Genomic DNA, 26,696 nt, shown 5'->3' with positions numbered 1-26,696 from the left:
GTTAAAGTGTTAGTTGCTCTTTGCAACCCCATGGACTGTAGCCCATCAGGCTCCTCTCTCCATGGGATTCTCCAGGCAAGAATACTGGAGTGGGTAGCCATTCCTTTCTCCAGGGAATCTTCCTGACCCAGGGATCGAACCCTGGTCTCCTGCATTGCAGGCAGATTCTTCACTGTTTGAGCTACAGGAAAGTCCCTTATTTTGGACAGGGATCTCCCAAAGTTCCCTAAGGTTCCCTCTCTATCTATAATCCCCTAGTGGGATTTCTAAAACTACCTGTCTACCTACTCTATCCCTATCAAAACCAGACAAAGAGTGTAAGAATAATAAAACCTACACGTCAGTATCACTCATGAAATAGATGTAAGAATTCTAAACTAAAAGTTAGCATATCATATCCAGCACTAATTAGATAATTAGTGCTCCACTAAGTTGAAGATTTACCAGAAATTCAAGGTTAAATCAACATTACAAAATGTATTAATGTAACTTACATAGTAGCTTCAAGGAGGGAAAAAGGAGTCATATAACTGCTTCAATCAAATAACCTCAATGGTAGGTTACTTCTAAATGGCTCCCAATTATTCAGTCACACAGAGTCATTTAAACAAATTAAAGGTGTGCCTCACAGGTCTTCTCAATTTAACAGTAAGGCCTCTAGGAAGCTTAAGCACATTATCCCTTAGGCATCTCAGCAGGAGTCCAAAGCAAAGAACGGTTTATCTCAGAGGTTTGTGGGGAAAACTATTATCCAAATGGAACGAACCCCAGTAAGATTTACAGAGGACCCACAAAGTTTTTGAGAAGTTTATCAGCAGCAACATTACCAACTTGGACTGAAAGAGACAGAAACAGTACAAAATGAAAACACACATTGGATTTCCAGAATTCTTCTGGCAGGAGGTAGTCTGATAAAACCACACAGCTACAAAATATGTGCTATCTTTCATGAAAATGAAACGATCACTCAAGAGCCCAAAGAGCAGAGCTGAGAGACATGGAAAATAATTTCTAGAATTATTTATATTCAATTGAGACCTAATCAAAGAATGTCTAACATTTTCCCAGATGGATTTCAGAATTGATATGAACCAGTGATACCTTCAGTTCAGTTCAGTTCAGTTCAGTCGCTCAGTCGTGTCTGACTCTTTGCCACCCCATGAATCACAGCACGACAGGCCTCCCTGTCCATCACCATCTCCCGGAGTTCTCTCAAACTCACGTCCATCAAGTCGGCGATGCCATCCAGCCATCTCATCCTCTGTCATCCCCTTTTCCTCCTGCCCCCAATCCCTCCCAGCGTGATACTTTACTTACCCCAATATTTTGGCCACCTGATGCGAAGAACTGACTCATTTGAAAAGACCCCGATGCTGAGAAAGATTGAAGGCAGGAGAAGCGGACAGAGGATGAGATGGTTGGATGGCATCACCAACTCAATGGACACGGGTTTGGGTAAACTCCAGGAGTTGGTGATGGCAGGGAGGCCTGGTGTGTTGCAGTCCAGGGGGTCGCAAAGAGTCGGACACGATTGAGCAACTGAACAGTGATACCTTGCCCTCTCCCCCCATTTACCTTCATTTTAAATAAAAAGGTCTACTATCTTACGCCTGTTTCACCATTTTATACTAGCATTGGGGGCGGGATGGGGACATAACTTGTATCTTTAGACGTATCTTCAGATTGAAAATTGTTGTATTCAAGGACCTGTATTTAATAAGGAACTACACCCAAAAGCCTCAACCACAACTAGACCTGATTTAGATGGCAAGATGAAGGACTCTGAGCTTGTAACAAGATAAGAATTTGGCACTTGGTGAGGGGGAAAATATATTTTGCATATGAGGCATTGGCAACCAGAGGGCAGATTGGCTGACTTCTTCTAAAATGATTCCCAACTCCAGATATTCCTTTGTGTAATACCCTCCCCTTGACTGGGGCTGGACCTAGAGACTTGCTTCTAATGAATATGGCAAAGATGACAGGATGTCATTTGCGAGATTAGGTTAAGAAGATGTGAATTCTGTCTTGCTCACTCTCCTTGACTCTTTTCATTTGCTTGCTCTGATGAAGTCAGCTGCTGTGTTAGTAACCATAGAGAGAAAGCTTCATGGCAAGGAAGTGAGGTCCTCCATCCAACACCCATGGGGAACTGAATCCTGTCCAAAACCACATGAGCTGGGAAACTGTCCCTTACCAGTTAACCTTGGCTGCAGCCTGTATGAGATTCTGAGCTATGAGACTCAGCTAAGACAAGCCCATATTATCAACCCACCAAAACTGTGACAAAATACACATTTGCTATTTTAAGCAAACACTAAACTCACTATATTTTTAGGAACTTCCAGGTTGGTGAACACATCCATATGCAGAGGGCAGAGTATCCTTATATCATGGGGCCAGAAGCTCCTGTTTTGGGACCCTTCCAGATGTCACCCTATGTACTTCTTCATCTGTATCCTTTCTAAGAGTGGCTCGATTTTCTTTCTTAAATGCAACCTTTTAGGTGGGAATAAAAGAGAACTACCAATAACCAATGAAAATATAAGGTGCTCAAATTCATTAACAGAGAATTACAAATTGAAATTTCAATGAAGTACCATTTACTCTTACTCAATTAGAAAAATTAAAAAGCCAGGCTGTAATCTATAGTAACAGTAAATAAGAAGGTTTGCTGTTTCTTTTTTAAAAAGCCATGTTGATGAGGATATAGATTCCTGGGGATTTGTATATTGACAGTAGCAGTGTAAGCTACTATGAACTCTTTGGAAAACAATCTGGCATTACCTAGTGAAGCTGAATATGAACATCCCCCATGGTCCAGCAATCCTACGCTTAGGTGTGTATCTTAAGAGAAACTCTTGAAGAGGAGAACCTTTAAAAAATGTACATAGCTCTAAACCAAAAACAACTCAAATGGTCATCAATAGTATAAATAATTGTATCTATTATTATTAATTGATATCAGGATAGAACAATGGCCATAAAAACAAATTAAAAATAGCTATACACCTCAGAAAGATAAATCTCAAGATAATGTTACAAGAAAACAAACAAAAATGGACAGAAAAAAACAGACTATGATACCATTTATATGAAGTTCACAAACAGGCAAACTAAACAAACAAAAGGGGAAAAACATGACAATAGCAACAGATGATCACCATAAAGTAGTTTCAAATATTGCTACTGTAAGGCCAATCTGCCCTGTCAGTATCCCGAGAGGAGCTGTTCAGTCAGGTGCCCATTTTGCTTCATTCATGAGTTAAGACCATCTCTACACTAAAACACTTATAGAGAATGTGTGGCAACAAAAGCTTATGAAGCACTTGGTTCTGTGCTAGGCACCATGCTAGGTGTTTCACGTGCATTTTTTTGTTTTTTTGACAGAGCATAAACATTTAATAATAATTTTAAAATATATACTATAACATTTATGCCAGGGCCTATACTAAAGGCTTTACAGTAATTTTAATTTAATCCTTACAACAACTCTATGAAGTACATACTATGATCACCATCCACAATGGGTACAGTTATCATCATCTTGATAATAATAATAATAAAGATAACAGGTAACACTTTTTGCCACACTGCAGCTTGTGGGATCTTAGTTCCCTGACCAGGGATTGAACCCAAGCTCTTAGTGGCGAAAGTGCAAAGTCCTAGCCACTGGACAACCAGGGAATTCCCAATAGGTAACATGTTTGATCACCTACTAATGCCAGGTACTGGGCTAAGACTTCATAGTCACCTAATTTAGTCTTCAGGATAACCTTAATGGATAGTTTCATCTCCATTTCCAGGATAAGAAAACTAAGGCGGAAGATGAGGTAACTAAGAATGAGCAAAATCAAGTAACTCACTCAAGGTCATACAACTAATAAAGGATAGAGCTAGGATTTGGACCTTTGTCTGACTGTTTAGCCACTTTCACAGTCGTTATTTTATTTAATATTCATAAGCCCTGTAACGTAAATATAACACAGAGGTTAAGAGCACAGTTTCTAAAGATGGAGAGACATGAACCCATATCCTCTTTCTCCTATGTTTCAACCATGGAACTGAGGACAAGCTCCTCAACCTCTCTGAGAGGGACAGGCCTTTCATCTATAAAATGGAGGTTTTTAAAGTATCCGTGGGTAACGGTGAAAGGGTAAATATGAAAACTGAGATAAAGCATATGTAAATAGTGTTATATTTACATATTGAAATATCACATAGTAATGGAAAAAGAATGAACTATTGCTATGTAAAATAATATAGGTGAATCTAAACGTTACATGACAAAATCCAGGAACAAGATAGTAAATAGACATGACAGCATTTATATGAAGCAAGACTGTTTTTGAACTTCATATGCAACCTCATCACCTCTGGTTACTTCGGGGTTGAGGAGGATATTGACTAGGAAGGAGTATACAGGAGTCTCCTAAATGCCAGTAATTTTAAACTATCTTTATATAGTTATCTATATATTTTTAAACTATCTTTATATATGTTAATTAAAAAAAAAACCTCATAGTGGTAAGAGTCTTGGAATAGGCATTTGAAGTTCTAGTTGTGCCATGTGTGATTCTTGACAAAGCATAAAACTTCACAGGTCTGCATTTCATATACTACAGCTAAATAAGGTCTCTTCCCCTTCTAAAGTTCACTGATTCAAACTTCCTATGAATTTCCTTGGCCACCCATGAGCCATACAAGAGTTTAGTTCCCCAACTAGGGATCAAACTCGTGCTCCCCTGTAGTAGACAGCCAAAAGTCTTAATCACTGAACTGCCAGAGAAGTCCCTGCAAAATTATTTTCTCCTGATTTCCACAGAAATTTAACTTCAGCCAATCTCTTTACTCCCTACTTAGAGAGATGGGGGGTGTTAATAGGCTTATTTTATATTAATAGATGGAACCAGCATCAGAATTTCTGGGCCAACATATAAGCATACAGAATGAAATGCTTACCTAAAAATACAGATGATTAGAAACAAGTTATGGTCTATTATATGGAAAGAACAATGAACTGTGATGACAGGAGCTAAAACTGTAATTTTTTTGAATCAATAAATAACCTGGAGCCACTAGAGTGATGATATCTAATAATTTATAGTCAGTAACTGAAAGCTAGCTGCAGAAAAGTAGCTGTTGCTTTCAAATTATCCATATGAGGAAGGCAATGTTTACTGTACAACTTCTACACTTGAAAAAAATCAAGAAGACATTCCTTGATAGGGGCAAGTAGGACACATGAGGGAAGTTCGTTGCTTTTTCTTTATCTTTACAGGGGATATATATTACTTTTATAAACGGAAAGATAAAAAATAGAGTCAAAGTCAACTTTTCTTCATGAGGAGATGCTACCTGAATTTAAGAGTACTTTTTATAACATTATGTCCTTATTTGATGTGTACGTCATCAAATTATGTTATCAGATCAAGTCAAGCCAACCTAGTCATCACTTTATGAGAAAGGAAGAAAATTGCAATGATTTTAGAAGTATTTTAATTCAAGGAACTTCTAGTATGGATTATGGATTAAACTTCTAAATTTCAGTGATTCTCTAACCTTTTGTAAAACTCAAGGGAAGATGTATCCATCAGATGACTAAAGAAAACACTAGATGCAATAAAATACCATGGACAAAAGTACCAGCTCATTTAGACCAAAGCAAAGGAGAAAAGGAAAGATATAAACATCTGAATGCAGACTTCCAAAGAATAGCAAGAAGAGATATGAAAGCCTTCTTCAGCGATCAATGCAAAGAAATTTAGGAAAACAACAGAATGGGAAAGACTAGAGATCTCTTCAAGAAAATCAGAGATACCAAAGGAACATTTCATACAAAGATGGGCTCGATAAAGGACAGAAATGGTATGGACCTAACAGAAGCAGAAGATATTAAGAAGAGATGGCAAGAATACACAGAAGAACTGTACAAAAAAGATCTTCACGACCCAGATAATCACGATGGTGTGATCACTGACCTAGAGCCAGACATCCTGGAATGTGAAGTCAAGTGGGCCTCAGAAAGCATCACTAAGAACAAAGCTAGTGGAGGTGATGGAATTCCAGTTGAGCTATTCCAAATCCTGAAAGATGATGCTGTGAAAGTGCTGCGCTCAATATGCTAGCAAATTTGGAAAACTCAGCAGTGGGCACAGGACTGGAAAAGGTCAGTTTTCATTCCAATCCCAAAGAAACGCAATGCCAAAGAATGCTCAAACTACTGCACAATTGCACTCATCTCACACGCTAGTAAAGTAATGCTCAAAATTCTCCAAGCCAGGCTTCAGCAATATGTGAACTGTGAACTTCCTGATGTTCAAGCTGGTTTTAGAAAAGGCAGAGGAACCAGAGATCAAATTGCCAAACATCTGCTGGATCATGGAAAAAGCAAGAGAGCTCCAGAAAAGCATCTATTTCTGCTTTATTGACTATGCCAAAGCCTTTGACTGTGTGGATCACAATAAAGTGTGGAAAATTCTGAAAGAGATGGGAATACCAGACCACCTAATCTGCCTCTTGAGAAATCTGTATGCCGGTCAGGAAGCAACAGTTAGAACTGGACATGGAACAACAGACTGGTTCCAAAAAGGAAAAGGAGTTCGTCAAGGCTGTATATTGTCACCCTGTTTATTTAACTTATATGCAGAGTACATCATGAGAAACGCTGGGCTGGAAGAAGCACAAGCTGGAATCAAGATTGCCAGGAGAAATATCAATAACCTCAGATATGCAGAAGACACCACCCTTATGGCAGAAAGTGAAGAGGAACTCAAAAGCCTCTTGATGAAAGTGAAAGTGGAGAGTGAAAAAGTTGGCTTAAAGCTCAACATTCAGAAAACAAAGATCACGGCATCCGGTCCCATTAGTTCATGGGAAATAGATGGGGAAACAATGGAAACAGTGTCAGACTTTATTTTTCTGGGCTCCAAAATCACTACAGATGGTGACTGAAGCCATGAAATTAAAAGATGCTTACTCCTTGGAAGGAAAGTGATGACCAACCTAGATAGCATATTCAAAAGCAGAGACATTACTTTGCCAACAAAGGTCCGTCTAGTCAAGGCTATGGTTTTTCCTGTGGTCATGTATGGATGTGAGAGTTGGGCTGTGAAGAAGGCTGAGCGCCGAAGAATTGATGCTTTTGAACTGTGGTGTTGGAGAAGGCTCTTGAGAGTCCCTTGGACTGCAAGGAGATCCAACCAGTCCATTCTGAAGGAGATCAGCCCTGGGATTTCTTTGGAAGGAATGATGCTAAAGCTGAAACAAAAGTACTTTGGCCACCTCATGCGAAGAGTTGACTCATTGGAAAAGACTCTGATGCTGGGAGGGATTGGGGGCAGGAGGAGAAGGGGCCGACAGAGGATGAGATGGCTGGATGGCATCACTGACTCGATGGACATGAGTCTCAGTGAACTCTGGGAGTTGGTGATGGACGGGGAGGCCTGGCGTGCTGCGATTCATGGGGTTGCAAAGAGTCGGGCACAACTGAGCGACTGATTTGATCTGACAGATTCTAATTCTGGCCCTGCCACCTAAATTTGAGTAAATCATTTTGATCTTTCAGACTGACTGACTCAGACCTCTTCCCTATAAAATGAAGGGACTGAGTTAGATAATTTTACCTTTATTTTTCCTCTCACTAAAATGTTCTATATACTTAGAATTTACTACCTATGGGCTTCTCTGGTGGCTCAGATGGTAAAGAATCTGCCTGCAATGCAGGAGATCCAAGTTCAATCCCAGGGTCGGGAAGATCCCCTGGAGAAGGAAATGGCAACCCATTCCAGTGTTCTTGCCTGTAGAATTCCAGGGACAGAAGAGCCTCAAGGACTACAGTCCATGGGGTCACAGAGCAACTAACACTTTCACTTTCAATATGGTAGATGCTTTTCCTCATACTGACTATACTCTACACAAAAGTCAACTACCCTTATTAACAAAAATATCTGGAAATTAAATATCAGAAGCCACTAAATTTGAATGTTGGACTTGAAAGTCTGCCGTGCTTTTACTGCTATAAACTGGATTTGCCTCCATTTTTGCCTCCATCAAGTACATAAAAAGGATAATTCATAAATTTAAAAGTGAATTAAGTAAATTAAAGTGTAATGAACCAGTTAGAGAACTTTTAAGAACTCATTGATGAAGCTCTCTCTATTCCAGGAAAGAGCTATAGTTTACACACACACACACACCCCTTTATTAGCTGAATATAGGGTCAAACAAAAAACATAAAATCTACTCACTTTGACAGAGATACTCCCCCAGCTTTTCCAATCATCTCTTCATGGTGTAATACTGAGTGGTTCCAAGGAATTTGGAGGAACTTTAAGACTGTTCTCATCCACCGTTCTGGATGTAAGACAAGTTGCTCATAGTGAACTAACATGCATTTTTTATAGCCAACCTCCATACACTGGTTATACATGGTCTCAATGGCACGATTCCACTTGGTCAAACAGTCCCTATAGCTGTTCAGGTCAAATCCAGCTATAGTAACTTTTCGAGAAATCATTGAATGCACTGATGCCCGGCCATCTCGGACCATCAGGAGAAATTTGGCATTGGGGAATAACCTAGCAAGGTAAGTTAAGGATTTCAGGGCAAAAGGATCTTTATTACATAAATAAGGGGCTGGCTCCCCATGCTTCACAATGATTTCTAGTAAGAAGGCCTGCATGGCAGAATCCAGCACTTCATCGGTGACACCAGCCTCATCCAAGCGTATTTTCTCCTTACTGGACCGTGACCATATCTGCTTCAAAGCCAGGATTCGAGGAATGACCCTGGTTTCCTCTCCACAGCGAATGTCAGGGTGTGCATCTAGCATGGCCCTCATGAGCGTGGTTCCACTCCGTGGCACACCTCCAATAAATATTAAAGGCATATCTTTGTGATAGGCAAAGGTTTTATTGGCCTTGATGTCCAGGGCAGTTCGCACAGTGGTCTTTATGTTCTCCAGTTTGAGGGGTTGGCTACGTTCTTCTATTCGGTGATGGCATTCCATGGCGTGTTGGCCCAAGTAAAATACAGTCACAGAACTAATCACCAGACATGCCAATAGTAAGTTCTGCTTCAGTTTTCCAACCATCTTGATGTGATTATCTTGCTATTGAACAGATATTTTGCTCCAAATGATTTTCAGAAAACATTCAGGCCATGGACAGTGTACTTCAGAAAGATGACCAACATCTAATAGAGAAGGAAAAAGTTATTTTACCATCACACTGAGGTTGTTGACAAATTTAATAATCAGTTATCACCATTACATTTGAGCTAGAAAGAAGCTGAAGCAGTCTTAAGTACACTGATATTCTTAGAATACAAGCATATATAAATGAAAGCAAAAATAAATCAACATTTCTAATCAGAAATAGCTTTTCTTTATGTAACAATACTGAAGCTACAGACATTGCACAGAATGGAAAAATAAATAGAATTATTTCTAGTTAGCCAAGCAAATATTCAATATTCCCAAGTATGTTTCAAGTCTAACTCAAGGTTCATCTCTGATAGTCAGAGCTGCTTCATTGCCAAGAATTCATTATCTCCACATTATACTTTAAAGAGAAATCACAGAAGAAATATACAACTATCAAATTTTTAAGACAGATTCAGTTTATTCATTCTATAAAGTATTTATTTAGATACAGTCCAGATACTTGGGCTTGGCTGAGGATAAACTTTGAAAAGGACAGCAGTGCAATGACCCCTGCTCTCAAGAAACAGTCTCATGGGCAGACAGATATACAATGACAGCAAAATGTGATCAGTGCCTTAACAGAAATAAGCAAAGGAGACCATGGGAGTATAATGAAAAAACACACAAAGCATGCCTCAGGAAGCTACAAAAGCCTTATATAAAACAAGAGGAAAGACTACACTAAGCAACAGAAATTTGTGTGCAAAAGCACAATGGCATGACAGAACACAGAGGAATCAGGTGACAAGAAGTAGTTCAGAAGAGCTAGTATAGGGTGCAAAGAAAACTGTGTGTGTCTGTGATCTAGCCTTCAGAAGAACAGATAAGATCTGGGCACAAAGAATATTCTAAACTGAAGATACACCATGACCAAAGACACAGACACATAAGAGCAGAGGCATACACGTTAGACACATATACTATGTGCACGTAAATTTAACCTGAATTTCAGAGAGCAAGCGTGGTGTTTAATTTTATCTGTCAACTTCGCTAGGCTATGGTGCCCAGTGTTTGGTCAAACACCAGTCTAATGTTTCTGTGAAGGTTTTTTTTTTTTTTTTTTTTTTTTTAAATGACTAACAAATCAACAGACTGAACTGTGAGTAAAGTAGGTTATCCTACAAAACATAGGTGGGCCTCATCCAACAACTGAAGTCCTTAAGAGAAAAGACACATTTCCTGAAGAAAAGGGAGATTTTCCTCAAGACAACAACACAGAAACCCTGAGTTTCCAGCCTGCTGCCCTGAAGAATTTAGACTCAAGGCTAACATCACCTCTTACCTGCCAGACTATTGTATGGATTTTAGAAATGCCAGTGCCATAATCACATTCCTTAAAAACTCTCAGATATATATATGTACATATATATACGTATGCATATATATATGCTGCACTCAATATGCCAGCAAATTTACAAAACTCAGCAGGTCCCACAAGACTGGAAAAGGTCAATTTTCATTCTAATCCCAAAGAAAGGCAATGCCAAAGAATGTTCAAATTACTGTACAACTGCACTCGTTTCACATGCTGGCAAAATTATGCTCAAAATCCTTCGAGCTAGGCTTCAGCAGTATGTGAACCGAGAACTTCCAGATGTACAAGCCAGATTTAGAAAAGGCAGAGGAACCAGAGATCAAATTGCCAACGTCCACTGGATCATAGAAAAAGCAAGCAAATTCTAAAAATACATATACCTCTGCTTTATTGACTACGCTAAAGCCTTTGACTGTGTGAATCACAACAAACTATGGAAAATTCTTAAAGAGATGGGAATACCAGACCACCTTACCTGCCTCCTGAGAAACCTGTAAGCAGGACAAGAAAAAACAGAACTCAACATGGAACAACGGACTGGTTTAAAATTGGGAAAGGAGTACATCAAGGCTGTTTATAGTCACCCTGCTTATTTAACTTATATGCAGAGCACATCATGAGAAATGCCAGGCTGGATGACTCACAAGCTGGAATCTGCCAAAAGAAATATCAACAGCCTCAAATATGCAGATGGTACCCCTTTACTGGCAGAAAGTGAAGAGGAACTAAAGAGCCTTCTGATCAAAGTGAAAGAGTGGAAAAAGCTAGCTTAAAACTCAACATTCAAAAAATGAAGATCATGGCATCTGGTCCTATCCCTTCACAGCAAATAGATGGGGAAAAAGTGGAAACAGTGACAGATTTTATTTTCTTGGGCTCCAAAATCACTGTGGATGGTGACTACAGCCACAAAATTAAAAGATGCTTGGTCCTTAGAAGAAAAGCTATGACAAATCTATACAGCATATTAAAAAGCAGAGATATCACTTTGCTGACAAAGGTCCCTATAGTCAAAGTTATGGTTTTTCCAGTAGTCATGAACAGATGTGCGAGTTGGACCATAAAGAAAGGTAAGTGCCAAAGAATTGATGCTTTTGAACTGTGGTGTTGGAGAAGACTCTTGAGAGTCCGTTGGACTGCAAGGAGAGCAAACCAGTCAACCCTCAAGGAAATCAACCCTGACTATTCATTGAAAGGACTGATGTCGAAGCTCCAATACTCTGGCCACCTGATGCAAAGAGCTGACTCATGGAAAAGACCCTGATGCTGGGAAAGATTGAGTGCAAGAGGAGAAAGGGGTAACAGAGGATGAGATGGTTGGATGGCATCACCAACTCAACGGACATGAGTTTGAGTAAACTCAGGGAGATAGAGAAGGACAGGGAAGCCTGGCGTGCTGCAGTTCAAGGGGCTGCAAACAGTCAGACACAACTTGGCAACTGAACAATCCTGACTGACAGTGAGTACACCTGGGGAAATTACTAACTATAATGGAAAAAGAATACATTCTAAGAAGCATGACTTCTAGCTATGAACTAATGAGAAGGTAAGCTAATTCTTGCTCCCTGTTGCCCCCTCCCCTACCCCCGGGCCTCAAAAACAAATTATAAAACAGGATGAAACTGACCAAAGACATACAACAACCCAAGAAGCATTTATGTTTTAAAAACTGCTCAACACTGAGTAAGAACAGTGAGAACCTCCAGTGTTTGTGCCTGACTACTCCCACCCCACCATTCATCCACTCAGCAGATGCAGAGGTTCGGCAGAGTAGGGCAAGGCAGAACAAACTACAAGGCCTAGAGCCTTTGAAGCTGGAATCAATGGAGATCGCTCAGGCTGAATGGGAGCGTAATGCACATGCCCCACTGTGCTGCCAGTGTGACATTCCAGCCGGCACGTGTGCAAGGAGCGAGAAGAGCTTGAGTAGTTTGAGGCTGTAGCTCATAAAACTGTTTGCCGTAACTACTGAGCCCACACACTGCAACCACTGAAGCCTGCACACCTAGAGCCCATGCTCCACAACAAGATAAGTCACCACACTAAGAAGCCCACACACCATAACAAAGAGTACCCCCTGCTTGCCACAACTAGAGAAAGCCCAAGCAGAGCAATAAAGATCCAGCACAGCCAAAAATAAATAAATAAATGAAACCTTTTTTTAAAACAGACTGCAAAGAAAAAATTAAGATAATTGGTAGCAATATAGCATTGAAATATCTATGCAGAAAACTGTATCCATAACATAGAAGGCACACTTCAGATGTTACACCAGTATTTAATTTAAAAGGGAGTAAGTGGGAAGGAAAGAAAATAATGGAGAGAAAAGATAGTAATATAAAGAATGGAGAATTAAGATTCAACCTGAGGAAAATGACATTTTGGCTTTAGAAACTAAAACTGCATCACAAGCACAAAGGGGAAAAAAATCTTTCTGAAATGAAGAAAAGAGACATTAGTTTATACATGTGAGGGCCTACCTTTCAAGCAAAACAAATGACAATAAACTCAATCTGGCAACACCCTGGCAATTTCAAATATGATGATTTCAAATTTCAAATACAGTTCAACTTCAAATGTGAATGAAACAGTTCTGCAGGCTTCCAAACAGATAAAGAAAATAAAGCCAAAGAACCAAATAACAAGGTAGCATTAGATGTCTCTACAACATTAAATGCTTATTCTCTGGTTTTCTTGTAAGATACCTTTCCTTATTTTTCAAATTTGCTACAGTGAACATGAATTACCTTTCTAAGTAGGAAAAGAAAAACAAGTATTTTAAAAATAATTGGCATAGCCTTTCTTAAAAACTGATAGGTAAAAATCTGAAGAATGAGTAGGAATTAGGTAAAGAATGCTAAGAAGAGCACTCTAAGCAAAACTAAACGGATACACAAAAGCCCTGCGATGGAAAGGCATTTTTCAAGCTTTCAAGGAGCAGGCTAAGGCTTAAGTAAACAAGACAGAAAGTGAATGAGAAATGAAACTGGAAAGATGGGCAGGGGTCAGATCTTATGAGTCAGGGACTTCCCTGGTGGTCCAGTAGTTAAGAATCCACCTTTCAATGCAAGAGACACAAGTTTGATCCCTAGTCATGGAACTAAGACCCTACATGCTGTGGGGCAACTAACCCCACATGCTGCAGCTAGAGAGCCTACATTACACAACTACAGAGTCCACCCACTCCTGAGTCTGCGTGCCACAATGAAAGATCCTGCATATCACAGCTAAGACCTCAATAAATAAATATATTTTATATCCCTAACCTGATCCACAAAATGTTTTTAAAAATAAAAACATTTTGTGGATCAGGTTAAGGATATAAAATTTTATCATAGATTCCATCAGATATGACTCATATAAAGATTCTAAGCAGGGAGTTACTTAATTCTATTTAGGTTTATATGATCTCAGTCTGGCCAAAACTATTTTAAAAAACAAAGTTGTAAGATTCACAATTCCCAATTTCAAAACTTACTACAGGGACGTCCCTGGCAGTCCAGAGTTAAGACTCTGCTTCCAGTGCAGAGGGTGCAGGTTTGACTCCTGGCCAGGGAAACTAGGAGCCCGCATGCCGTGCAGTGAAAAAATTAAAAACAAAACACAGAACTTACTGCAAAATGACAGTAATGAAATTAATGCAATACGAGCATTATAAAACAGGCACACAGATGACTGGAAGTCCAGAAACAAACCATTAGATTCATGGTCGACTAACTTTTGACAAGGATGACAAGATAACTCAGGGAAGGAAGAGCACTCTTTTCAACAACTGACACTAGGACAGCTCGATATCCACGTGTAAAGGAAGGAAGTGGAATACTTAGTCACCAAAATTAACTCAAAAGGAGCCAGAGACCTAATTGGAAAAGCTAAAATGATAAAATTCTTAGACAAAAACAGAAGTGCAAATTTTTGTGACCTTGTGTTAGGTCATAGTTTCTTAGATACAAAAGTACAAGAGACAAAGAAAGAACAGATAAACTAGACTTCATCAAAATTTAAAACTTTCGTACTTCAAACGACAATATCCTAAAAGTGAGAGACAAACCAAAAACTGGGAGAAGATATATGCAAATCACATCTCCAGTAAGGGACCTGTATCCAGAAAATATAAAGAACTTACAATTCATCAGTAAGGACAAATAACCCAATAAAAAATGGACAAAAACTCTAAACAGATCTTTTCCAAAGAAGGCATACAAATAGTTAATTAGCACATGAAAAAATGCTCAACAATGTTAGTCTTAGGAAAATGCAAATCAATACCAAAATGGGATACCATTTCAAACCCGCTAAACAGCAACAATAAAAAACACAGACAGTAACAAATGAAGAGAATAACAAATGAAGACAGTAACAAATGTGGAGAAACTGAAACCCTCATATATGCCAGTGGGTGGGACTGTAAACTGGTGAGGGCATAGTCACTTTAGAAAACAGTAAGTCAGTTCCTCAAAAAATTAAACACAGAGTTACCATACCATCCAGCAATTCCACCCAAGAGAACTGAATACATGTGCCCACAAAAAGAACTTGTACACAAATGTTTGTGGCATCATTATTCATCACCAGAAAGTAGCAACAACCCGAATGTCCATCAACTGATAAATGAGTAAATAATAAATGGTGCATCCATGCAATAGAGTATTATTCAGTCATAAAAAGGAGTACTGATACATGTTACAATTTGGATGAACCTTAAAAACATTATGCTAATTGACTAAAGAAGCTCATAAAAGATCACATATTGTATGATCTCATTTATACAAAATATGCAGAAAAGGCAAACTTGTAGAGACAAAAATTAGTAGGTTCCTGGGGCTGAGGGGAAAAGGAAGATGGCAGTGACAAATATGTGGTTTCTTTTTGGGCTGATGAAAGTGTTCTAAACCCAGGTTGTGGGAAAATTTATGGTTTGTGGATTACATCTCAATAATACTGCTTAAAAAAAAAAGGACTACACACTTATTAGGATGGCTTAAATAAAAAATTCTGACAGACAATATCAAGTGCTGACAAAGATAAGGAGCAACTCTTTCTCATACATTGCACAATGGTACGTCCACTATAAAAAAGAGTCTGTGCGGTCGAATGACATATATGGGGAAACAATCTAAGAAAGAGTGGATATGTGCATAACTGATTCACTCTTCTGTACAGCAGAAACTAACACAACATTGTAAATCAACAATACTCCAATAAAAATTACAGAAAAAGAGAGTCTGGCAGAGTCTAATAAATATAAACATACTTACGTTTATATTTAAACATATACTTATCATACAACCTAACAAGTGCACTCCTGAGTTCTATAGAAATGAAACCTACATTTCAGCCTGAGGCTCCAGAATGCTCAGTAGTTGTGGAGCCCGGGCTTAGTTGTTCCGTGGCATGTGAGATCTTCCTGGACCAGGGATTGAACCCGTCCCCTGCATTGGCAGGTAGATTCTTAACCAATGGACCACCAGGGAAGTCCTACTCTGAATTTTTAAAAGAGGAATTGCTAGGTCAAAGGGTGTAAGATGTGCTTGATTTTAAAACTTTTAATACATATTTTATTTACCTCTTTCTCATTACCCTACATTCAAATCTGACAAAATTTCTGCCAGCTCTCCCTTCAAAATATAGTCAGAATCCCACCACTTAACATTTCCACTAGGACCATCCAGATTCTCCATCAGGATTTCTGAAAGGTGCCCTTACTTCTGCTCCTGCCCCCCACAGTCTGTTCTCAACTCAACAGCCAAAGAGATCTTTCCAAAACTTAAGTCAGAACGTGTCAATCCTTTGCTCAAAGCCTGGTATTATCTTTCAAAATGGTCTTGAAAAGGTTTATTTGAAGACATCCAACACTAAATCTCACGTTAAATTCCTCTGTCTCATTCTACTGATTCTGTCAATAGTCATCAAAAGCACTGATGGAAGTCAGGCTTATTAACACTATTCCAAAACAGTAGTTTGCTGTTCAAAGTGAAATAGTAGAGGCTTCTTCACATTAGAGGCTTGGAGAAGGCAATGGCACCCCACTCCAGTACTCCTGCCTGGAAAATCCCATGGACGGAGGAGCCTGGTAGGCTGCACTCCATGGGGTCGCTAAAAGTCGGACACGACTGAGCGACTTCACTTTCACTTTTCTCTTTCATGCATTGGAGAAGGAAATGGCAACCCACTCCAGTATTCTTGCCTGGAGAATCCCAGGGATGGTGGAGCCTAGTGGGCTGCTGTCTATGGGGTCGCACAGAGTCGGACACGACTGAAGCGACTTAGCATAGCATAGCATAAGGACTCAAATGAAGGCAACTTCCTCTTCACTAAGGGACAGTTTGGGGTAAAGAAAACCCTGCCATGTATCCCAGCATGTGTCCTCACAACTTGATAGTTGAGTCAATTAACATAATTTGAGGTGATTTTTTTCAAGCCTTCATTACTGTTGTATTTTAAATTGAACACTGTCTTCCCCAACACACTTAGGGGAAAAAAGTATGTTCTATCTCCCCTTCCAAATGTTCAAAAGCAAGTAAGACAGTAGTCAAAGGCCTTGTAAGAGATACAGAAAAGGAAAAGAAGAGGATTCTCGGTTTCCCCAGAAATATTCTCATTACTTTTTACTAAGTTTATGAAGCCTAAGGTCCTGTCCTTTAGATGTTTCTTAACTTGAAGAATCATAGAGCATGAATGCTACTTTACATCATTTGGTCCAAGGCCCAAGTAGCACATTCTTCTCACCACCTCTTTAAATCTTACCTGTTCTTTGAAGGTCACTTCATTTATTGGGTATATTTTACTTACTCCAAAAGATTTTAAAGTCCTGAAGCTCAGAAACCTTGTCTATGTCCCGTTCCCTACCACAGCATGCTTCACAGAGCACAAGGTCGCAGTGTACACTGAGCCTTCAAAAAGCATCAGTAAACTACTCAGACTCAGAAGAAAACATCTATAGAAAAGAGACTCTGCAGAGCTTGAGGCCTCTATTCATACCTCAATACTGAGTCTTCTCAATCTCTGGGAAAAAGTAGCTCTATAATTTAAGAAGAAAGCTTGTCTGATAATTACCATTACATATTTGACCACTGTCCGCCTGCATATGCCACACATGCACTCTTACACTGGCCTCTTTCCATTTCCTAAAGTCCACATCACTGTATTTTCAGACAAGGAGGCTCAACATTTTCTCAAATGGGACATTTACAAAACTGAGGCTGAGCTAGAAGGAAACATGAGAAAGTTCAGTCTCATTTTTATCTCCAGGAGAAAGAAAAAGCACAGCCTCAGACATATCTGAAAAATTACTATTAACAAGACTTCTCTTCCCCAGAAAGCCAAATGAAAGACTCCCAGAAATAAAGTTCTGGAGAAAAAGAAAAGGCTGACATTAAACTTCATACTTGGATCACTGTCAATTTTATAAAGATTTCTAAGCAAACAGTTTCAGTCAACAAACATAGCGGTGTAAGAGACTGGTAATCAGCAGACCATGCCCAACACTCGGCACATACACACAGGCCCACATGTGCTCATGAGCACATTCTTTACATCCTTCCTTTAAAATCCGGAAGGTAGCCATGTGCTACATACAAAGATATTCTGGGTAGATTTTCCAGCAAAAGATAAATTATAGGAATGCAACAATCCCCTAAAAGCTTTCTTTCCTTTGTTAATCATTAGCTTCTTGCTTTCTGTGCTTATTCATGCCAACCAATGGGGCAAACAGAAATAGCCAGTGCTACCTTGCCTCCTGTCCAAAGTCCTGTCCAGAGATGGTTTCTCTATTTGCTTCCAGCTTTTTAGCAAAAAGAAAAATTCATGTCTTTGAACTTGATGATTAGTAAGTGTCCAGAGGTTAATTTGAATGAGTTTTGTCATTTAGCAGAAACTTCAAATAAACCCACAGCTGTAAAACCAATCTTTATGTCTGCTCATGATCAGAGTACCAACACAGGAGTATCTTTTTCTAGCCACCCCCTGGGGACTGACTGGCACTAAAACAAATGGTAAGAAGAATACAGTATACACAACTGCTGATCTCTGGGAATCTACTGGGACTCTGGGAGTGTACTGGGATTTTCGTTTCAATAAACCCCATGGCCAGAAGGGAAAAAGCTGGACCTAATGCCTCATAGTCAACAAAAGAGTCCAAAATGCAGTACTAGGATGCAGTCTCAAAAACGACAGAATGATCTCTGTTCGTTTCCAAGGCAAACCATTCAAAATCAAAGTAATCCAAGTCTATGCCCCAACCAGTAACGCTGAAGAAGCTGAAGTTGAACGGTTCTATGAAGACCTACAAGACCTTTTAGAACTAACACCCAAAAAAGATGTCCTTTTCATTATAGGGGACTGGAATGCTAAAGTAGGAAGTCAAGAAACACCTGGAGTACAGGCAAATTTGGCCTTGGAGTACGGAATGAAGCAGGGCAAAGGCTAATAGAATTTTGCCAAGAGAACACACTGGTCATAGCAAACACTCTCTTTAAACAACACGAGAGAAGACTCTATACATGGACATCACCAGATGGTCAACACCAAAATTAGACTGATTATATATTCTTTGCAGCCAAAGATGGAGAAGCTCTATACGGTCAGCAAAAACAAGACCGGGAGCTGACTGTGGCTCAGATCATGAACTCCTTATTGCCAAATTCAGACTGAAATTGAAGAAAGTGGGGAAAACCACTAGACCATTCAGTTACGACCTAAATCAAATCCCTTATGACTATACAGTGGGAGTGAGAAATAGATTTAAGGGACTAGATCTGATAGACAGAGTGCCTGATGAACTATGGACTGAGGTTTGTGACACTGTTTAGGAGACAGGAATCAAGACCATCCCTTAGAAAAAAAAATGCAAAAAAGCAAAATTGTTGTCTGAAGAGGCCTTACAAATAGCTGTGAAAAGAAGAGAAGTGAAAAGCAAAGGAGAAAAGGAAAGATATACCCATTTGAATGCAGAGTTCCAAAGAATAGCAAGGAGAGATAAGAAAGCCTTCCTCAGTGATCAGTGCAAAGAAATAGAGGAAAACAATAGAATGGGAAAGACTAGAGATCTCTTCAAGAAAATTAGAGAAACCAAGGAAACATTTCATGTAAAGATGGGCTCAATAAAGGACAGAAATGGTACAGACCTAACAGAAGCAGAAGATTTTAAGAAGAGGTGGCAAGAATACAAAGAAGAACTGTACAAAAAAGATTTTCACAACGCAATTAATCACTGTGATAATGTGATAATCACCCAGATAATGCTGTGATCACTCACACTCACCTAGAGCCAGACATTCTGGAATGTGAAGTCAGGGGGGCCTTAGGGAAGCATCACTAAGAACAAAGCTAGTGGAGGTGATGGAATTCCAGTTGAGCTATTCCAAATCCTGAAAGATGATGCTGTGAAAGTGCTACACTCAATATGTCAGCGAATTTGGAAAACTCAGCAGTGCCCACAGGACTGGAAAAGGTCAGTTTTCATTCCAATCCCAAAGAAACGCAATGCCAAAGAATGCTCAAGCTACCGCACAATTGCACTCATCTCACACGCTAGTAAAGTAATGCTCAAAATTCTCCAAGCCAGGCTTCAGCAATACGTGAATTGTGAACTTCCATATGTTCAAGCTGGTTTTAGAAAAGGCAGAGGAACCAGAGATCAAATTGCCAACAACAGCTGGATCATCGAAAAAGCAAGAGAGTTCCAGAAAAACATCTACTTCTACTTTATTGACTATGCCAAAGCCTTTAACTGTGTGGATCACAATAAACTGTGGAAAATTCTGAAGGAGATGGGAATACCAGACCACCTCACCTGCCTCTTGAGAAACCTGTATGCAGATCTCGAAGCAACAGTTAGAACTGGACATGGAACAACAGACTGGTTCCAAATAGAAAAGGAGTACGTCAAGGCTGTATATTGTCACCCTGCTTATTTAACTTATATGCAGAGTACATCATGAGAAACCCTGGGCTGGAGGAAGCACAAGCTGGAATCAAGATCACTTGGAGAAATATCAATAACCTCAGATATGCAGATGACACCACCCTTATGGCACAAAGTGAACAAGAACTAAAGAGCCTCCAGATGAAAGTGAAAGAGGAGAGTGAAAAAGTTCCCTTAAAGCTCAACATTCAGAAAACTAAGATCATGGCATCCAGTCCCATCGCTTCATGGCATATAGATGGGGAAACAGTGGCTGACTTTATTTTTTGGGGGTCCAAAATCACTGCAGATGGTGATTGCAGCCATGAAATTGAAAGACGCTTACTCCTTGGAAGGAAAGTTATGACCAACCTAGACAGCATATTAAAAAGCAGAGACATTACTTTGTCAACAAAGGTCCGTCTAGTCAAGGCTAAGTTTTTCCAGTGGTCATGTATGGATGTGAGAGTTGGATTACAAAGAAAGCTGAGCAGTGAAGAATTGATGCTTTTGAACTGTGGTGTTGGAGAAGACTCTTGAGAGTCCCCTGGACTGCAAAGAGGTCCAACCAGTCCATCCTGGGGGAGATCAGTCCTGGGTGTTCATTGGAAGGACTGATGTTGAAGCTGAAACTCCAATCCTTTGGCTACCTGATGCGAAGAGCTGACTCATTTGAAAAGACCCTGATGCTGGGAAAGATTGAGGGCAGGAGGAGAAGGAGATGACAGAGGATGAGATAGTTGGATGGCATCACTGACTCAATGGACATGGGTTTGGGTGGACTCCGGGAGTTGGTGATGGACTGGGAGGCCTGGCGTGCTGCAGTTCATGGGGTCGCAAAGAGTCGGACATGACTGAGCGACTGAACTGAATGTCTAGGACACAAATAGAGACAACAGCACATGTTAAACTCAAGCATGGCATTTCTAAAGTTCAAATCCAGTGAAATGATGTCTGGGAATTACTTCAAAAATATCTGAAGGCAGATGTGTGGGAAGGAGAGAAATTATATGACTACGAGTTAATCAGTGTTGAAGCTGAGCGATGGGTACTTGAGGGCTCAACATAATTTATTTCTGCATATGTTTGAAAATTTTTATAATAAAAGGGTTAAATGAAATAAAAGGTTCAAGTTACCAAGTTCTAACCTCCTCAGACTTATAAGTCAGAGGCCCACGGCAGGCTAACCGTCCTATCCTGGATTCTTCACTTACGTTTATTGTCTTTTTAAGTCACCCATGAGAGAGAACCCAAAGAAAAGAAAGAACAACTTTGCTCAAACTATACACTCTTATTCAGTTATTCAACTGGGCAATTTTCCCTCCAACCTCTCAAGTTTAGAATAGGAAACTATTCAAGTAACTACAATAGGAAAAATAGAAAAGAAGATGCCACTGAAATAATATAAAGGCAGCCTAGTGTATTAGTCAGAAAACGTGGGCTCTAATCTGAAAGTCATTTTATCTTAGTCACATGGAACTAGATAAATCATTGAGCATCAAGTTCCTCATTCATAAAACAGGGATAATGATAAACTCTTTTCCAGATGTAATTAGAGTAGAAAGTATAAGAAGTAAGACCGAAGAGACAATGCAAAGATAAAGGAACACCTGCAAGTTCTCTTGTTTCCCAGGCTGCTGTGACCATCAGGTGAACAACCTGTGAAAGGACCTCTAAAGAACACAGGCCTGTGGCACCCCTCATACACTGGCTTCAGCTCTTCCTCTAGCTTCATGTCTTGGCACTCCCCCCAGAAGCCTGCCCCTTTCAGGACCACCCCGCATCCACACCAGGCCCTCCACACACACCTGGCCCCTGCCCACGCTGCTGCCTCCTGTGTCAAGCCCCATTCTCTGTCGTACATGCCTCCTGAGTGCTCTTTACTCATCCCCCTTCCCCTCAAAATCAATTGCTTCTTCTTCTGTAACCTCAAGCCTTGGTAAAAACACATTAGTTTGCACACTCATGCACTGTATTGTGGTTAGTTTACCCCCACTAAACTATAAGCTCCCTTAGAGCACAAATTAAAACCCATTCATCACTCATGCAGCAGGTGCACTATTATCAAATAAAATATAAAGGAATTTATAGATGAATAAGCACTAGTGAAATCTTTTCTTGAATCTCTTTAAAATGCCTACAGAGTCATCTGAAAGAAAGCAAATGTTCAACAAATAATGTCAAAAATGAAACCAGGAACTACAAATAAACAAAACCAAAGTAATCTGGAGGTCATGAAACAGTTTTGCAATCCCAGTCATTATTCCAACTGAGTTTTTTCAATTGAATCTACAAAATTCATAGAAGATGGGGAAAACAACTTTTCCAACACTTTGGAAAGAACCATACAGATATTAAGGTGGTAGCAAAAATATTTTAACTGTTATGATACTAATATTAATCAATGGAACAAAATAGAAAGCCTCAAAAAACAGCCCCAACTACGTATATAAATTTTTAAACCAGTCACAAAACATCATTTAACTTATGGCATTGGTTTTTCTGGGGCTTCCCTTGTAGCTCAGTCAGTAAAGAATCTGCCTGCAATGAAGGAGACCCAGGTTTGACTCCTGGGTAGGGAAGATCCTCTGGAGAAGGAAATGGCAACCCACTCCAGTATTTCTGCCTGGAGAACCCCATGGACAGAGGAGCCTGGCAGGCTACAGTACATGGGGTAGCAAAAGTTGGACACGACTTAGTGACTAAACCACCACCACCATTGGTTTTTCCAGTAGTCATATACAGACGTGAGAGTTGGACCACAAAGAAGGCCAAGCACCAAAGAGCTGATGCTTTCAAACCGGAGAAGTGCTGGAGAAGACTCTTCAGAGTGCCCTGAACTGCAAGGAGAGCAAACCAGTCAATCCTAAAGGAAATCAACCCTGAATATTCATTGGAAGGACTGCTGCTGAAGCTCCAATACTTTGGCCACCTGGTGCGAAGAGACCCTGATGCTTGGAAAGATTGAAGGAGAAGACAGCAGCAGAGGATGAGATGCATCACCAACTCAGTGAACATGAATTTGAGCAAACTCCAGGAGATAGTGGAAGACAGAGGAGCCTGGCATGCTCCAGTCCATAGGGTCACAAAGAGTCAGAACACAACTTAGCGACTGAACAACAAAGAACAACTGGGTTCCCTCAACCACACTCCTACACTCACCCAGCTTCATCTATGGCAGCCCCCTATTTATTTTCTGATGCCTCACAAATCTATATGCAGCCAAAACTTTTATGCTAAATCCCAAGAACTGATCATTCAAAAACCAAGGGATAAACTCTATCTGGATTTTCCACTGGGCCTATCAAATTCAAAGAACACAAAATGGAACATATTTTCTCTAGTAAATCAATCCTCCTCTTTAGTTTTCTCTACTGGTAAATGAACCACTTCCTCCCAAATGCACAAGCTAAAAATCTGGGAGCCTTTCTGTAGCTCCTTCCTTAATCTCTTCATACACAGCAGATAAAGTCCTATCAATTCTGCCTCCTTTATAGCTCTTGAATCTTTTCTTCTCCCTTGTACTTCCCTTGTTGGTATGGCTTTAAGTCTCACCCTCATCTTATTCTCAAAGATAACTCCATAGCCTCCTGACTACTACTCTCTGACTTCCTTTAGTCAGTTCATTCACTATCCTGTTTCAGGAGAGATCTCTCTAAAATGTAAATAAACTTATGACACTCCCCTGCTTAAAACTCTTCAATGGCTTTCTACTTCTTTCAGAAAAAAGTCCTCACCATAACATAAGGCCCTTCATGATCTAGTCCTCACCTGGCGCTCAGCCTCTGCTTTTACTACTCCACATCATCAACACCCCAAATGCACACACACACACACACTCTCTCTCACCCAATGCTGCCATCATCTTAACAACCTGAAGCACCACTTACGACTCCTACTCGTCCTTCAATATTCCGTTTCAAGACTATCCCTTCTAGGAAGCTTTCCTCACAGCTCTCTGCTTCATACAACACAGGTGTCCTTCCTAGTGCCCTTGTACTTACCCATATCTTATTTCTTCTTATGTAATTCGTCTTTTTTCAGTAGATTGTGTACTTCTTGAAAGTAGGGACTTTTGAATGAGTTAATGGATTCTTGATTGCCAACAAGTTAATATAACTAGATTCTATGAGTGTAATTAGCTATAAAGATACTGACTACATCTTTATCCTACCTGCATATTGCACATCAATAAATGTTGCGTGAACCCACTAAACTTTTTTTCTCACTAAAATCCCAGACAGCTAACATTTCACTATAATTACACTATAATTAGAATACTGATCAATCTTTCTTCCTGATTCCAATGTGAAAATACAGTTTGACTATATTCAGAAAGACTAAAGTACAAAGTTCAATTCTTGTTTTTCCCCCTCTGGCCCTTGCTCTTCTAATCCACTTTCTTTATTGATCAGTCTATTTCATCTATCATTTCATACTCTCATTGATGAATAAATCAGAATCTTACTTTTTTTTGTACTCTCTTAGTCTCACTGCAACAAACCAGAAGATAAATTAACACTTCTTTCCCAGAATCATTTTACATACAAGGAAACTGAAGCTCAGAAAGAATAAGCAACTCATTTAAGATATCAATACCTGGCAAACCAAGCTGGATCCAGGTCTGGCTCTAAAACTATGATGACAATTCCATGGTGCTTCCCTAGGCTTGGCATAAACAAAAAGCAACACAGACAACATGAATATGCAAATGAAGTGAATTTAAAACTCTGGCAGTGTTATAAGGCTTTCATCAGCCTATGGTTTAAAAAATGCACCTAGCTTTTGAATTATCCTATTTCAGTCATCTCAGATCTAATTAGAATGATAGAAGAAAACTCTAAATCCATGTATGCATTCTGCTTTATTTGTATAAACGGATACCATGCATTTTTGCACACTTTCTGCAAGTCCCTGATGACTTCATCAAGATGGGATCAAGAATGGAGAGCTAGATCTGGTCCCAAGAAATAACAGACGTACGTGAAAGGCATCAAGTAGCTCTACAATTCCTGTGTTTTTCTGCAGTTTAGTTTTGCTTCAGTACAATCACTCTCAAATGTAAATAAATCCCCACTTCTGTCAAGAGAAATTATGTGTCTGACACAAAGTTACTTACAGCTGGAATTCTGCGACCTTCTTCATAAAAATTTGGGTATCAAATCTTTGATTAGAAATCACTATTAAAATAATTTCTATAAGAAAAATTGAATTTTGCCTTTATACTCTTATGTTCCTGTACCTTGCTAAAGATTATATAGTATAGGGTGTGGTTGGTATATTTTTCCAGAGTAGACCTCTTCCTGGAGTTCAATAGTAAATGAATAAAATGCAATTCCCAGTAACAATACTCAAAATGTGGAACATTCTTGCTATAAAACCTTACTCTTACACTTCAATTAAATAAATATTTACTGAGCATATAAATGAGTATGATTCATCATTTGCCTTCAAAGAACTAGCATTTAGCAGGAGGGTGGAAAAGACAAGAAATTAGGATGCATATTCTCTCTATATATATATATGATGGAATTAAAAGGTCATACAAAAGATGTGAAAAAATACAAGTTTTCCAAGAAAAGATCACATCCATAGGCTCATAAATGAATCTTAGAAGATAAACAGAACTCCCACTGTGGGAGTGATGGAAGAAAGAGTGTTTTGAGCAGAGAAAATAAGATAATAAGAAGCCTCAAACTAGAAAGGGAGAGCATGTATTCAGAAAATAATACAAGTAGTCAGCTTAATCAGAGTGCAGAAAAATAAAAGCAAACAGGAAAAACAAAAATGTCTTGAAGTTATCAGTAACCTAAAAAATGTGCTAAAACTAACGTATGAAACACTTCTATGACATAAATATAAGAAAAGCCTAAAGGTAACACATCCAGCATGGCAGAGGAAAGACCTCTAAAAGCATGATCGTCAATAAAATTGATGAGAACGCTGGCACAAATGGTCAAAACCAACTTTTTCAGAGATCTTAAAACTAACCAAAAGCTTGCAACAATTTAAGAAACATTTATTCATGAAAAGCAGCTGACTTTCAGTAAGCAAAGCAAGCTTTATGGCATTTCAACTTGCCCTATTTCCCTCTTCCCAGCTCCATGGAAGCCTGGGAAACCAACAACCAGTAAACGTGGCAGCTGTGAATAACAGCAGCCCAGAAGCCACTTAAGGAGCAGAAGAGGTTAGCAGGCTCCTTCAAAACCACATCTCTAAAGAACTGTACTATAGTACAGTATAGTATAGAACGGGCTATAGTCCATGGGACT

General features: G+C 39.5%; 1 protein-coding gene across 2 annotated transcripts in view; it reads right to left on the bottom strand.

The window, feature by feature from the left end:
* TPST1 (tyrosylprotein sulfotransferase 1) overlaps positions 1-26,696 on the bottom strand; it is a 116,485-nt gene that overhangs the window by 65,167 nt on the left and 24,622 nt on the right. For both annotated transcript variants that reach the window (XM_005224894.4, NM_001077912.1), the window contains exon 2: positions 8,250-9,195. In XM_005224894.4, the coding sequence (XP_005224951.1) occupies positions 8,250-9,094 (845 nt within the window). In that variant the 5' untranslated portion in view covers positions 9,095-9,195. The remainder of the gene's footprint in view (positions 1-8,249; positions 9,196-26,696) is intronic.

The sequence above is a fragment of the Bos taurus genome, chromosome 25, assembly GCF_002263795.3.
Source record: "Bos taurus isolate L1 Dominette 01449 registration number 42190680 breed Hereford chromosome 25, ARS-UCD2.0, whole genome shotgun sequence".
Classification (NCBI taxonomy): Eukaryota; Metazoa; Chordata; class Mammalia; order Artiodactyla; family Bovidae; genus Bos; species Bos taurus.
This window is presented reverse-complemented; position numbering and strand designations above follow the sequence as displayed.